At 37.3% G+C, this 13,346-nt stretch overlaps 1 protein-coding gene across 4 annotated transcripts in view; it reads left to right on the plus strand.

Moving 5' to 3' along the window:
- Positions 1-415: 415 nt before the first annotated feature.
- The window catches only part of HGF (hepatocyte growth factor), a 102,449-nt gene continuing 89,518 nt past the window's right edge, over positions 416-13,346 (plus strand). For 2 of the 4 annotated variants that reach the window (XM_032304977.1, XM_032304976.1), the window contains exons 1-3: positions 1,294-1,642; positions 8,861-9,026; positions 13,227-13,339. In XM_032304977.1, the coding sequence (XP_032160868.1) occupies positions 1,555-1,642; positions 8,861-9,026; positions 13,227-13,339 (367 nt within the window). In that variant the 5' untranslated portion in view covers positions 1,294-1,554. Of the gene's footprint in view, positions 481-1,073; positions 1,237-1,293; positions 1,643-8,860; positions 9,027-13,226; positions 13,340-13,346 lie in introns of those variants that run through there. The other 2 variants (XM_032304975.1, XM_032304974.1) reach the window with 2 other exon arrangements.

Here is a 13,346-nt window from a genome sequence, read left to right on the forward strand (position 1 = left end):
CACTGGAAGGGAAGGCGGTTCTGTGTGGATGGCATTAATTCTGCCCACTACCACTTCTGTGCAGCTGCACACTGCCCCAAAGTCATTTTCACATCATGCCCACTTTCTCTTCCTCTGTCAACAGAAAAGCTGGTTCCCATTTGTGCCCATCTCGGAGATGCACAGGAAACTATCCCCCCAAAGCCATTCCAAATAAAGTCAGCTCTTGCCTGAAGTAGTCAGAGCATCACCTGGAGATGCAAAGATAAATCAATCCTCTCAGTAAAAGGAGAGGTTTGAGCCATGATCTCACGGATTCTGCAGACATGAGTCTCCCCACCCCCCACCTCCTTCCACTCTCCCCATGCAATCGCTCTATTTCTCTGTTTAGATTTTGGGAGGCTAGTGGTGCATTCAGAGGGATGGAGCTGGAGAAGAGGGGCACTTTCATTATTTAGGACTTAAAATGGATTGAGAGATTTCCAGTTAAAGTCTTAGAAGGTACGTGCATCGTACAGACATACGAGCGTGCGTGCGTGCGTGCGTGCGTGTGTGTGTGTGTGGTATATGGACACATAGTCCATGCTGCGTTTATCTGTCAGAGACAGGCAGCAGATAATCCTAATCTCTTAGCTATTTTAAGAGAGAGCATGACCAGATTTTATCACGGATCCCAAATCAGGCAAGTTGCTCTGATGCACTTTAGGTACATTTGTGTTGTTTGCACAGGTTAGTGTAGCTGCCAAAAGCTGCCTGCTCTGAGCATTTGGGGCTGGGGCAGTTTTCTCACCTGACACAGTGGGTGTCTGTTGCTTGTTTATTTTTACCCCACAATACCACATCTTTTCTTACTTAAGGTCCTTTTACCTGGGCTGGACCTGCCTGGCTCTGCCTCCTCGCCTGCCTCCCTCCTCCCTCCCCGTCTCTCCCACTCCAGGGAACCTGTGTCAGTGTTTTGAATCCCTACTTTGCTCCAGCAGGGAAACCAGACAGATTAGAAGCTAGCTAAAGCACATTTGACTGAAAGGCAGCTCTTTGCTTTCTTCTGCTGCTGCTTCCCCTTCCTCTTTTCCCAAAGAGACATGTAAACACATGTATTTTCCTGTTTAAATTTAGCGAGTTGGTCCTCTGCCTGTGCCTTGATTTAGCTCTTGGGCTGAGCCTTGCTCCTCCCTTCCCTACTCGGATAGGAGTCACAGGGATCTGGAGCTCGAGATTCCAAATGGAGCTGGCCTCTGGCCAGGTGACCCTTTCTTTGTAAGTTTCTTTCCTAAGCAGAGTTGGAGGGGCGGGTGGCGGGGACCTGGGATCTCTTTGGTGTTGTTGGGTGGAGGTGGGGGGAAGTTAGTGAGGAGAGAAAGGGGGTGGAAGAGAGTAAGGGCTGTTGTTAAACAGTTTCTTACCGTAAGAGGGAGTTCAGACCTAGATCTTTCCAGTTAATCACACAACAAACTTAGCTCATCGCAATAAAAAGCTGCTCAGAGCCGACTGGTTCTTTTAGGCACTGAGTCGGAACAGGCTTCTCTCAGCCAGGCATCTCGTCCAGTGGGATCCGCCAGCGCGTCCGGCAGCACCATGTGGGGGACCAAACTTCTGCCAGTCCTGCTGCTGCAGCATGTCCTCCTCCATCTCCTTCTGCTTCCCATCGCCATCCCCTACGCAGGTTAGTCTTCTCTTCTTCCTTATTAGTCTTCCTTTAACTCTCTCCCGCTAACCTCTCCTCTCCTTAACACCCTCTTCACCCCTGCCTCAGCATCCTTTCTTAACCCCGTGTTTGGCATGGGTTGTTGTTGTTTTTTTTTTTTTTTTTTAAACATCTCGGCTCTTTCTTTTGATATTCTCTTCTTCTGTTTGCAAAGCATTTACAATGATAATTAACATCCCCTGAATGTGTCCTTCTCCCCAACCCCAGCCCAGGCTCCCCCTTAGCCTCCTGGTTGTGGACTGTGGGGCAGGAATGAAGTGCTAACGCTGGCTGAAATTTTGCTGGGTTTGGACAAGTTTAAAGCTGAGCAGAAGGTCTGGGCTTGAAGAGGGGAGAGTGACTGTCAGTACAACAGGGACTCCCTTCTTTCCAGAGGATTATTTGCCATGACATTCCTCTACCCCGTGTCACTCAGTCAACTTTCAGGGCTAAATGATGACTTTATCCAGGTTTTCATCTGGAGAAGGCAGGTTAAACTCTGGAGATATGCACGTCATAAAAATGAAAGAGAAAGCCTCTTTTCTGAGATCTCATTCTGTCTGGGTATGGATGCCTGCCCTCTGAAATTGCAGTGCAAGGGAGGCACAAACTGTGTGACTCTGATTAAAGCTGGCGAACGGCTCCTTTCAGTCTCCCATTTTCTCCCTCGAATATACAGGTTGGGAAGGAACTGCTGGCGAGTTCATACTACCTTCCTGGAAGTGTAGAGATTCCATTTGCCGCTTTGGGAAGTTTTCTGTTGTTATCAGGGCAAGAGGAAACATCTGTATTTGTTTGTACTCTCATTGTAGTGGCTGAGATGCCAGTGGGAGAAGGTAGTGAGCACCATGGGTAGGCACGAGGGAATAAAAGAATGGAACAGATGCCCACATGGTAGACATGGCCCTTTCATAATACAAACCAGAGGGCTGGCCATATCTTTGGAGATAAGCTAAATATGAAATTTATCAGAGCTCTGATCAGTTTCTGATGTAATACCCTGGTTGAAAACATCGAGAATTTGCTAAATGATAGGGGAAAGCATTCGACCCACATGGCTTTCTTCTTCTATCTCGTGGAGTGGTCCTTGTGAAAAACAACAGTGTGCAGGAAGGACCAGTTTGAAAACAAGTAGGTACGATTTCCAAAGAGGTGAAAAAGAAGTTAGTTCCATCAGGCAGGTTATCATGCTTGAGGTGTGCCATGCTAAAATGAACTCTCATAAGGCATTGCTGATTTTAGGGGATTTTGAGTGTAAACTGAAATCACGGCTAATATTTGGAGGGCTTTCATTTTTAAAGGTTCAAATGGTGATGGTCTGAAGCATATTACGGTTACCTGAAATCATCTTGCTAATGCAAAGGAAACACAATGTGGAAAACCCAAACGGTAGATCAACCATAGACAACGTCTATTTGTTTTTGGCATGCATTACGAAGTTTTGGCAGGAGATATACATTCGTAATTATATTTCACTTTGGCTAATGTTGAAATGATAGCGTTTCCTGAGTATAGGGAGAATGTAGCCCAAGAGTGTGCTGGCAGGCAAGGCAAGGCCAATTGGGAATTACAGATATGCTGTGAATAATTCCTGAAGTGGATAATGCTAAAATTGTCATCAAAAAAGGGTCTGGCTTAGGTTGGGTGGCAAGTTTATTTTGATAGATTTTTTTTTTTAATAACATTCTCTAAAATGGAGACCATGGATAGTCCTTAGAACATATAAAGTTTGTCCTTTTTTATATCCTCTAACATTAAACATTTAGGGTTTTTTGTTGTTGTTAATTGCTTTGGTTATACTTTTAGGTTTATCCTGAGTCTACATTTGTACATATTGCAAAATAATACAATGTTAGAAAAGTAGTGGATACTATAATGAGGTGACAACCAATTATAAGCAGAATGTATTATGGAGATCATTTATTGCAATGTTTCTTAAGAAATATGCAAATAGTGGATCCAAGCCATCCTTATAGGAGGAGCTGGTCTACATAGAATTACCCCCATCCACTTCCACCTACACTGGAAACAGATACACAATTCTCTGTACCAAAAGAAGCATTAAGTAAGCATCTAATGTCCAGGAACCTGTGGAAATATAAAGATGGACAAATGAGAAAGAAACCTACACTTGTTAAGCAACTATTATAGACAATGTCCTAAAAAAGAAATTATCTAACTCTAATAAGATTTGCAGTATTCAATTTATTTTACATGGGGAAATTGAAGTTAAATTGAGGTTAACAACCTTAATTATCTTATGGTAAAGAGATAGAGCTGAGATTCCTACCCAAATCTATGAGAAGGCAATATGTGCTGTTTTTTTGTTTTTGTTTTTGTTTTTTTGCCCTTTTATTTATACTGAAGCCAGAAACAGTGAAATCAACTGAAATTGCTTTTTAAAAATCCATTTTTCTAAGCAATATATGAAAATCTCCATGTTAGAAATACTATAGTACTATGGTTTAGAGTTCATTTCTAGCTTAAGAAATTTGGGGGAAATATGGTACCCAAATTGAATATGGAAAAATGGATAATAGTATGGTCAGTATGGAAGTTGGGGGAACACAAAGTGGCCAAAGACATAGAGGTAAAAAGCATGAGGACAGGTAACCATGTGCGACTGGTGCACTGAGCACCTGACCGGTATGGCCTGTGATTAGAAAAATGAGATAGGGTTGCATGCATAAGCATGACTATTGTGCCAACCTGTTCTGAACATCTTGGGTAGTAGTTGGAAATCTTAAGAGTAGACAAGAGACCTGACTTAAGTTGTACTTCAGCATGGTTGTTTTGGTTGGTGCATGGAGGGAGAGATGTTGGCAGAAACAGGTGGTGAGGGAAGAGATCAGGAAAAAATGTCTGTGACAATGACTGAACAAGGAAGCTGAGTTAAGATGAAGAAGGGAGGCCCTGAATCACATCTTGACTATCACTTCATTGTATCATCTTCATTATACATTATACATACATCTTCAATACACTTCATTGTATAATCCCTCTTTGGAGGGGATTATTTTGCTTACTTCTCAAATACCAACTGGGAAATCCAAGCCCTAGATAACAGCAATGAGACTGTGAACTAAGTATTTATGATTCTTGTCTTTGGGAAGGCTAAAATCTCCAGTCACAACCATTCCCTCCATTAATTATTTGTGTACTTTCATCTTAACATCTTGCCACTTCAAGCTGTTAATCACTAATCATGTGGGTAGGTTTCTCAGAATATGTGGAGCCAGATTCCTGCTTCTTTCCACACCCTGCAAATCCTTTCCTTGCATGGTTTTCCTTTGAAGTCAGTGGTTAGTCCATACAGAGAAGAAAATATATGAGGTACTGAGAGAAATGAGTGTGAGGCCAGGGACCAGAGGGAGAAATGTGTCTTTCTTCAAGCACCTTGATACATTTGACCCTACTTTCTGTTTGTAGGTTTTCACTAAGATCCTAATGATTTCAGCTCTAAAACAGGGATTTCTGGTTCTTCAGGAAATATAGCTTCCAGAATGTTTTCCCATACTGGGAAATGAGGAGAAAGGAGTTGTAATTTAAAGTACAAGAAAGCATGACAAAGTTGCAGTGATCTCTCATCCTTTGATTTCATTTCAATATTTTGTTTATAAACTTCAACTAATAATTATGTACACAAACAAAAAAAAAAGTAGGGAAAAATCTGATCTAAAGTGGTGGGTTTTTTTGTTGTTGTTTTTCTTGTTTTTGTTTTTGTTTTTTTAAGTTTCTTCCCAAATTAAGCTGATCTTTTAACTGTTTTCAGTAAAACAATCATCAGTTGTTAATACATATGGAAGAAAAAGTTGAACATCTTTTCAGAAAAGGAGTTTTATTTTGACATGCTGTCTTTTAGACTCCTGTTTAAATTTTTCTTTTACTGAAGAAGAAATTAGTTTTATAGATGCCTGGATTACATGATGTACAACGAGCTTGAACTTCACATTTTTGAGTAATTTGTTACTGACCTAGTAGAAATGACTAAATTATAAAGGAAAGCTTCTCAATCATGAGAAATAGATAGTGAAAAGAGGATTCTGGTATCTGGCTCCCATTGCCTTTGGTTAGCTCTGTAGCCCCATACAAGCTTTTCACTCCTATTTATTATCTATTAAAGGGAAATCATAGATTTATTTGCTTTTCTGGATGCTTTTTATCTTTAGATGAAAGACGTGATGGAAAAACTTATCTACAAGCAAGAATTAGGGGCGCCTGGGTGGCTCAGTGGGTTAAAGCCTCTGCCTTCCGCTCAGGTCATGATCTCAGGGTCCTGGGGTCGAGCCCCACATCGGGCTCTCTGCTCAGCGGGGAGCCTGCTTCCCCCTCTTTCTCTCTCTGCCTGCCTCTCTGCCTACTTGTGATCTTTGTCTATCAAATAAATAAATAAAATCTTAAAAAAAAAACAAGCAAGAATTAGACTATTTTTATGAGGTATAGTCACACATTAACACATCTCAATAGGACAACTGAGGATCAGTAGGATTAAACACAAAGAACAAATCCCACAGAGACCTGTTTTCGCTACAGGAGTCTTCAATACTTGCCTTCATATTGCATGGTATTGAGCCAAGAAACCGGAGCATCCACAAGGGGTTCTGTTTTATTTGCTAATTAGGAAAATACATTTCTGAATTTAATGTTTGCCTCAGGCTTTTAAAATTTAGTTTTCTGCTCTTCTCTCACATTTAGATATGTATAATAAACACATTATTCATCAGGCCAATTTTAATTCGATATTTTTAGGTAACTGAATTTATTTGAGAAATATATATATGTATATAATCCACATATCTCTATGTAGTTTCATTTAATAGATTTTCAGCATCCATAAACTACTATTTGTTTCTAAGAAATTCTCCAATTTACATAGGAAATCAGATGATTACTATTCTGTGAAACACTTCACAGCACTTAAGATATAGTGCACTACAGTCAAAGGAAGAAACTCCTAATGCAGAGACATATCTTCCATTAACATGGTTCTGTGGCAGAAACCAAAATGTGAAAAGAATTATACCACTTCTTTGCTTGGGAGCATAACAATTTCTTCTCTATGTCAGAAATTAAAGAATGGAATTTCAAAAACAAAGCTGAAATTTTGCACATATATAACATTTTTATCCAAATTAATGTCTAAATATTTACTTAATAATTATAATTTAAATAGCTCCAAATATAATATAACTTTTATTTTAGTAGACCGAGTCATCGGTATATTAGCATTTCAGGTAATTAAACAAAGTCATTTGGCAAGTCGGTAAGAATGCCAGGATTATCATCTGTCTTCCAACATTATGCAAGTGATTTGCTCCACACTCAATAAATAACATGTTGATAGATTATTTGGTTGAATGAATTCCTATGTTAAAATGTCTTTTAAATTATATCTGTTGTACCATGGCCATTCCATCTTGTAGGGCAAAGAAAAGTTAAAAATGAAAACATTTTTACAGAAATTAGTACCAGTCTTTTGGGGATTGTGCTGTAGAGTTTTACAGAGGACCAGAAATTTAGAGGACTTCATGTTTTCTTTTATTTATTGTGGACTTCAGGTTAGGCTGGACATTAATGAATAGCATCTGCATGTTTAATAAACCAACTGGAGCCAGTGGTTGCTGGCAAATTGAGGGTATGATGCCATTGTTTGTACCTCACTCTGCTAGCCATATTTCCAAGTTTTCTGCACAAAAATTTTCACCTTCTTTTCTTGGCACATTTCACCACATATAAAGACCAGGAATGCATTTCCTGCTCAAGCATCCAAGTTTCTTTTCTACTGATAGCTCTGAACGGGATCTTCAGAAAATATTTATAAGCCATATTTCTACCTACTTAGAATTTTTTTTTTCAAAGATGGCATCATGAGGGCGCCTGGGTGGCTCAGTGGGTTAAGCCGCTGCCTTCGGCTCAGGTCATGATCTCAGAGTCCTGGGATCGAGTCCCGCATCGGGCTCTCTGCTGAGCAGAGAGCCTGCTTCCCTCTCTCTCTCTCTCTGGCTGCCTCTCCGTCTACTTGTGATTTCTCTCTGTCAAATTAATAAATAAAATCTTTAAAAAAAAAAAAAAAAAAAAAAAAAAAAAAAAAAAAAAAGATGGCATCATGAGTGTTAAAGAGCGGGGGCTGGGGGTTCTGAAGTGAGGCAGCTGGGTTTCAAATGAGGTTTGCTAAATGGGCAATTAATTTTTCCCTGTGTCTTGGCTTCTTCATCTTAAAAATGAATATATTATTACTGCCTTTGTTATAAGGATGTTCAAAAGAACTGGCAGGCAGAGGAGAGGCACAATCATGCCCATCCTTATTGTACAACAGATGCAGTTTCTTAGACATTTTGATCCTCATTTTGAAGATGGTAACCATCACTAGAAACTAGGTAACTTTGGGCACATCAAGAATGAAGCAGTAGTTCTTGATACTCTAAAGTCATCTATAAGATTAAGTCCTTTAGGATGTTTTAGTTCTGTTTTTCCCATTTTTAATAGGAGGCTTCGTGCTATCTAGGGGCCTTGTCGAATACACTCATGAAGAAAAATGATATTGCTACATTAAAGCTTGAAGTTTTACATACATTTGATTTATAGCATTTGGCTTAATTTCAAGACAAACAATTCAGTTACACTTAAGAAATAGTGCCCCCAAGCACAGAAAACACTTCTGTAGGAAATGAGAAGGGCTAAAATATGAATAATATGAAATACTTTAAAGCGAGCCAGAAGAATTTATCCTTTGCACCATTTTTAGTGAGAAGTTTCTCACATGTAATTGAATTGACATCTAATTAATACTATAACTTACATAAAGACCAACTGTAGAAGGAAATGACAAATTTAATTATAGAGAATGATATGATATGCCTGGGCATTTGCTTTCATACTTTTTGGAGAGTATCATGTCATTTATTTCTGTAGAGTGAACTCTGTCCTAATTTTTAAAAGCATATTTCATTTTAAAGTATGTAGATGAGTGACCTTACACGACAAGTTAACTTATTCTTCACTGATTACAATATTCCTCTCTTGCTTTTAACTATCCAAGAGTATCAATCCCACCTCATTTCACCCCCAATCTTTGGAGCTCTAGAATGTTCTCAGATAAAATCACTATCTTGTGGATGATCCTTAAGGACATTTTTTTCTATATGAGCCTTAAAAGCTTTTCCTCCATTTTTTTAAAAAAATTATTATTATTAATAGAAGGACAGAAGAAAAGAAGAAACACACTTCATGAATTCAAAAAGTCAGCAAAGACTACTCTAATTAAAGAAGACCCATTACTGAAGATAAAAACAAAAAAAATGAACACTGCAGACCAATGTGCCAATAGATGTATTAGGAATAAAGGACTTCCATTCACTTGCAAGTAAGTTGCTTCATTTTGTTCTTAGGGTAACTATCCAAATATAGCATCTACTAATTATCATCATGGGTTTTTTGGGGGCTATTTTTTCCCTTTGTATTCAGTGTAATTTGCCCTTAAAAGCGTAAGTTTGACTTTAGTCTTAACTCATTATAACAGAAAATGTAGCTCTAAGCTGATGGAAACATGAGTAAGGAGAGCACATAAACAGGTATCTTTTAGAACTCAGAGTGCCTTTGGTTATGGAATTTGTGTTTCCTCCTCTTATGAACAGTTGGACTTTATAAACTAAAATTCCATTAGATTGCCTTTTATCCAACATTTTAAAATATTCTATTCAGAGTAATTTTTTTTTCCTTGCAAGAGGAGTGAAGGAATTTTCAGAATATAAATTGGATCAGAGCCAGAATTTACTGCAACTTACATCATTGTCTTTAGGGCTTTAAATAAAAGGTGTTGAGAGAATTAGATAAAAAAAAAAAAATAGAAGGATTGGTGTCAGCAGCAAAGGCTGTTCAAAAGGAGTTGGGTGTAGTGATGATGAAGTTTCAGGTGAAAAGTTAAAGAAAGATTCAAAGAGGCATGAGGGGATCCAAATGGAGGGTTTTCTTATCATTTGCAATTCCCTGTCTAACCTCATAGGGAAGAATTCCTTCCTACTTTGCCAATGATCTCAAGGATAAGACTTGGGAGTTTGGGGCCACGAAGGAGACTCGTGCATGTGAATAATTTTCTGAATTGCCAGAAGAAAATGCAATCCTCCTTCTTGTTTGTAAACATTCCCATCCCCTCATTTACTTTATACCCGTTTATTCCCTATTTCATTGTTTTTTACAGGACTGTGCATGATATCCTGTCAGTTTTGAATTCTACTCTACTGCATTTGGACAGTGACATGTAATGTGAACCCATTTTAGTAATGCCGTGGCAAGCGATGCTAATCTCATTTTACCTTTTTCAGAGAAATGAGTGTTACGGGCCAGGGGGAAAGGACCTGGTCAGAGGAGGTCCTCAACAGATGTAGTGCAGGACAGACTATCTCCCTTCTATTCATTTACAGCTCCTCTGAAAGTATTTTTATTGCCAAACTGCCACTTTCAGGGAGATATTTCCTGGCAAGTGGAGTGGGGAATTGACTTTGCAAGTTTATTCCTATGATAATTCTGTTTCTTTTCCTGACTTTCATGCCTTGAGATTGTTAAAAATAAATGAGAGAAAACTACTCTCAATCAACATCAGAGCTGTGTAGATTTATGGTGATATTCTGACAATTGAGGAGGTTGGATTTATTGTATTTTCCCCTCACAGGCTTGGGAAGGTGGGGCAAGGGAAATGGGAGAACTTCATCTTATTGTTTATTTTTAACTCTGAACTTGAAAATACAGTGTCCTGAATCCATGAGAAAGGAAAGTATTACTACCTTTTGATTTTCACCTTAGTCAGCCTTATCTCCAGAAAGCAAAATAAAACAAAAACCTTCCCTATGTTTTATTTAGGAGGAACTAGGATGATTTTGCTGCATTAGAGAACACATGTAACTTGATTACAAATCTTTACATATCCCATGTATATGAAGTTTCATACTTTCCTACTATATTCTGGTTGAGTTACATTTAGCCTTCAAATTTACTGCAAACTGTGCAGAAAACCACATGTATAATATCTTTGTACAGAAAGAATTCTTCTGCCCAGAAATGTGTCATCCTTCTCACTTGTCTATATATATGCACATGTATTTGCAATCACTAAATACATTGGTTGTTCAGAACTGAATGGACATATTGTGATACTCTGAAATTAGATTCTTAATGAGTTAAAGGATCTTTTTGCAGGCTTGTTAAATGGACTAGAGTCATTGAAAGACAATGGCAAATATGCAAAGTGCTTGGAAAACACCAACAATGCTGTGTGAAAACATCTGTGATTCAGTGAGTGAGGGGTGGAACATTCTCAAACACGATCTCCTCCTGAGAAGGTATCAACAATATTGATTTTACAGAGATCGAAGTTCTTTTTTGCTGGGTAGGAAAGAGGACCAGAATGCCTGATTCTAAGCTCCTCAGAAAACTGCTATCCATGGCTTGACTCAAGAGAAGAAAATACGAGGCTTTCTTCTTCCACCCATGACTGAGTAGCTGGCACTGGAATTGCCTACCTGCTGTAAACAACTAGAAACTAGACAAAGTAAATTACTGAAAGGAATATAATAATTAAAATAAGGAGAAGATAAAGACTCTTAAAGTCAAACTTAAAAGAAGATGCAACTCTAGATTGTTTGGATCCAGTTTATTTGGAGGCATGAAGTGATTCAAGGAAACACTTTTCTGAGAGAATATGGCATTGTAATGGAATGAGCAAAAAGGGTGAAGTCAAGTCAGCAAACTGCAAACGTGGTTACCCGCTTGTCAGATGGAATTGCCTGCGTGTATTCATGGAAACAAATCTCGCATGTTCCTGATGGGGCTCATGAGTCACCTCCAAGGCATTCTCATGTCGAAGCCATATTATCCATAGAAAAGTAGTTATATATGTGTGACTCAACTTTATTTTAATGTGAAGTAAAGTAGCAACTGTAACTTTAACATTTGGTTTTAGATGTCTGTTTAGTTTTTTTAATAGGTCGTCTTTTTCTAATTACTATGCCTTCAAAGTCATTTAACACACCCCCAGCATGCTATAATAACATTATAGAGAATTTAACATGTATTGCATAAGGCTACAGTCCACCAGATCAAAATTCAAGTCTATTAATAGCCAATCCTCTCAAGTTACCTGCCAGCACTGCAAAAATATACTTTTTATGATTTGCTCTTAATTACAATTTCAACTGTAAGATGTTCTTGTAGTTAGATATTTCAAATCTTCAATGTGTAAGTCAAAGCTCAAAGTTTATGCATATAATTTTTTGAAGTTATTTGGATATTGAATAAAATGTACTATATAAAACTATGAGATCATAGGTAAAATACTTTAAATAATTTTATAGCATATTTTATGTTTCATAAAAGTTATTTCTCCTTATTTAAAATTATTTAAAAGTTGGCAATTACTAAGAAATAAGGGACTAACTTGGAATAGCTAAAATTATGAGAAAAATAGATGTTCTTAAAAGATATTATATGGATTAGAAATGAAAAAAAATCATTATTCTTAGAAAATCTATATTTCTTTTAATTAGTTACTTAAACTAATGGTGGTGGCGTTGCAATTAGCACAAACATAGTGAGGAGTTTTAATACCATTTTTTAAAGGAAGGTAAACAGTTCCGTTTCTACATTTCTACATTTCCACTTCATTTTCTACATTGTAAAACATGGTAACACTTAATATGTTGAAAATTTTATCAAGTTCTTTACTATTCTCAGTTAAGGTTTTTTTCCTACTTATCATTTTGTTTAGAGAGACTTTTTTTAGTGAACAACAAAACCCAATATCATATTTAGCTATAGGAATGATGATTGTAGGAGTGACACATTTTAGTAATTTTCTTCAAGACAGATATATCAAGAGCATATGCAATGTGATATTAATAGATTTTTTAAATTAAAAATACCTAGCAAGAAAGTCTATTTAGGGAACATTGCTTTACATAATCACTGATCCTGATACAAGATTTTCATAACCTTTAATAAGCATCCATGTTTTATAACTCACCAAGAAGGGATATAATATGCAAAATTTTACAGACATTTGATTTCAGATCCCTTTTGCTAGGAGAATCTCCTAGATTGTGATTTGGCTAATACATTTTAGGAAATATCCTTTTAGAATATACTTTACACAATTACAAACTTTGGGAATTAGTCATGATATATCAGATATAATCATTTGTACATACTTACAAACAAAATCTTCCCACTTGCTGTGTACTTACAAAAAAAGTCTTCAGAAATAATCCAGGCAGTTGTGTTATATATTGATTTTGCTTGTTTAAGACTTCGTTTTTCTAGACATCGTTTAAAGTAATGAGAACATTACTAAATAGTATTCTTATATGTAAATCTACACGTATGAAAACTTGATTTTGTTCTTTCTTATTTGGCATTCAAAATGGTAGTTTCAAAAATCACTCATGTTTATTATGATGCATATATAACTGTGTGTTTTCTTTTATATTGCCCTCCTTGGTTAAGCCATGTACCCATTCTTTAAAAACTGTATAAATTGTAGTATTCCTTCTTTTCATTTAGATATTTTTTTCAGGGCCTTTGTTTTTGATAAAGCAAGAAAACGATGCCTCTGGTTACCTTTCAATAGCATGACAAGTGGAGTGAAAAAAGAGTTTGGTCATGAATTTGATCTCTATGAAAACAAAGGTAACTG

The sequence above is a fragment of the Mustela erminea genome, chromosome 11 (genome assembly GCF_009829155.1).
Source record: "Mustela erminea isolate mMusErm1 chromosome 11, mMusErm1.Pri, whole genome shotgun sequence".
NCBI lineage: Eukaryota > Metazoa > Chordata > Mammalia > Carnivora > Mustelidae > Mustela > Mustela erminea.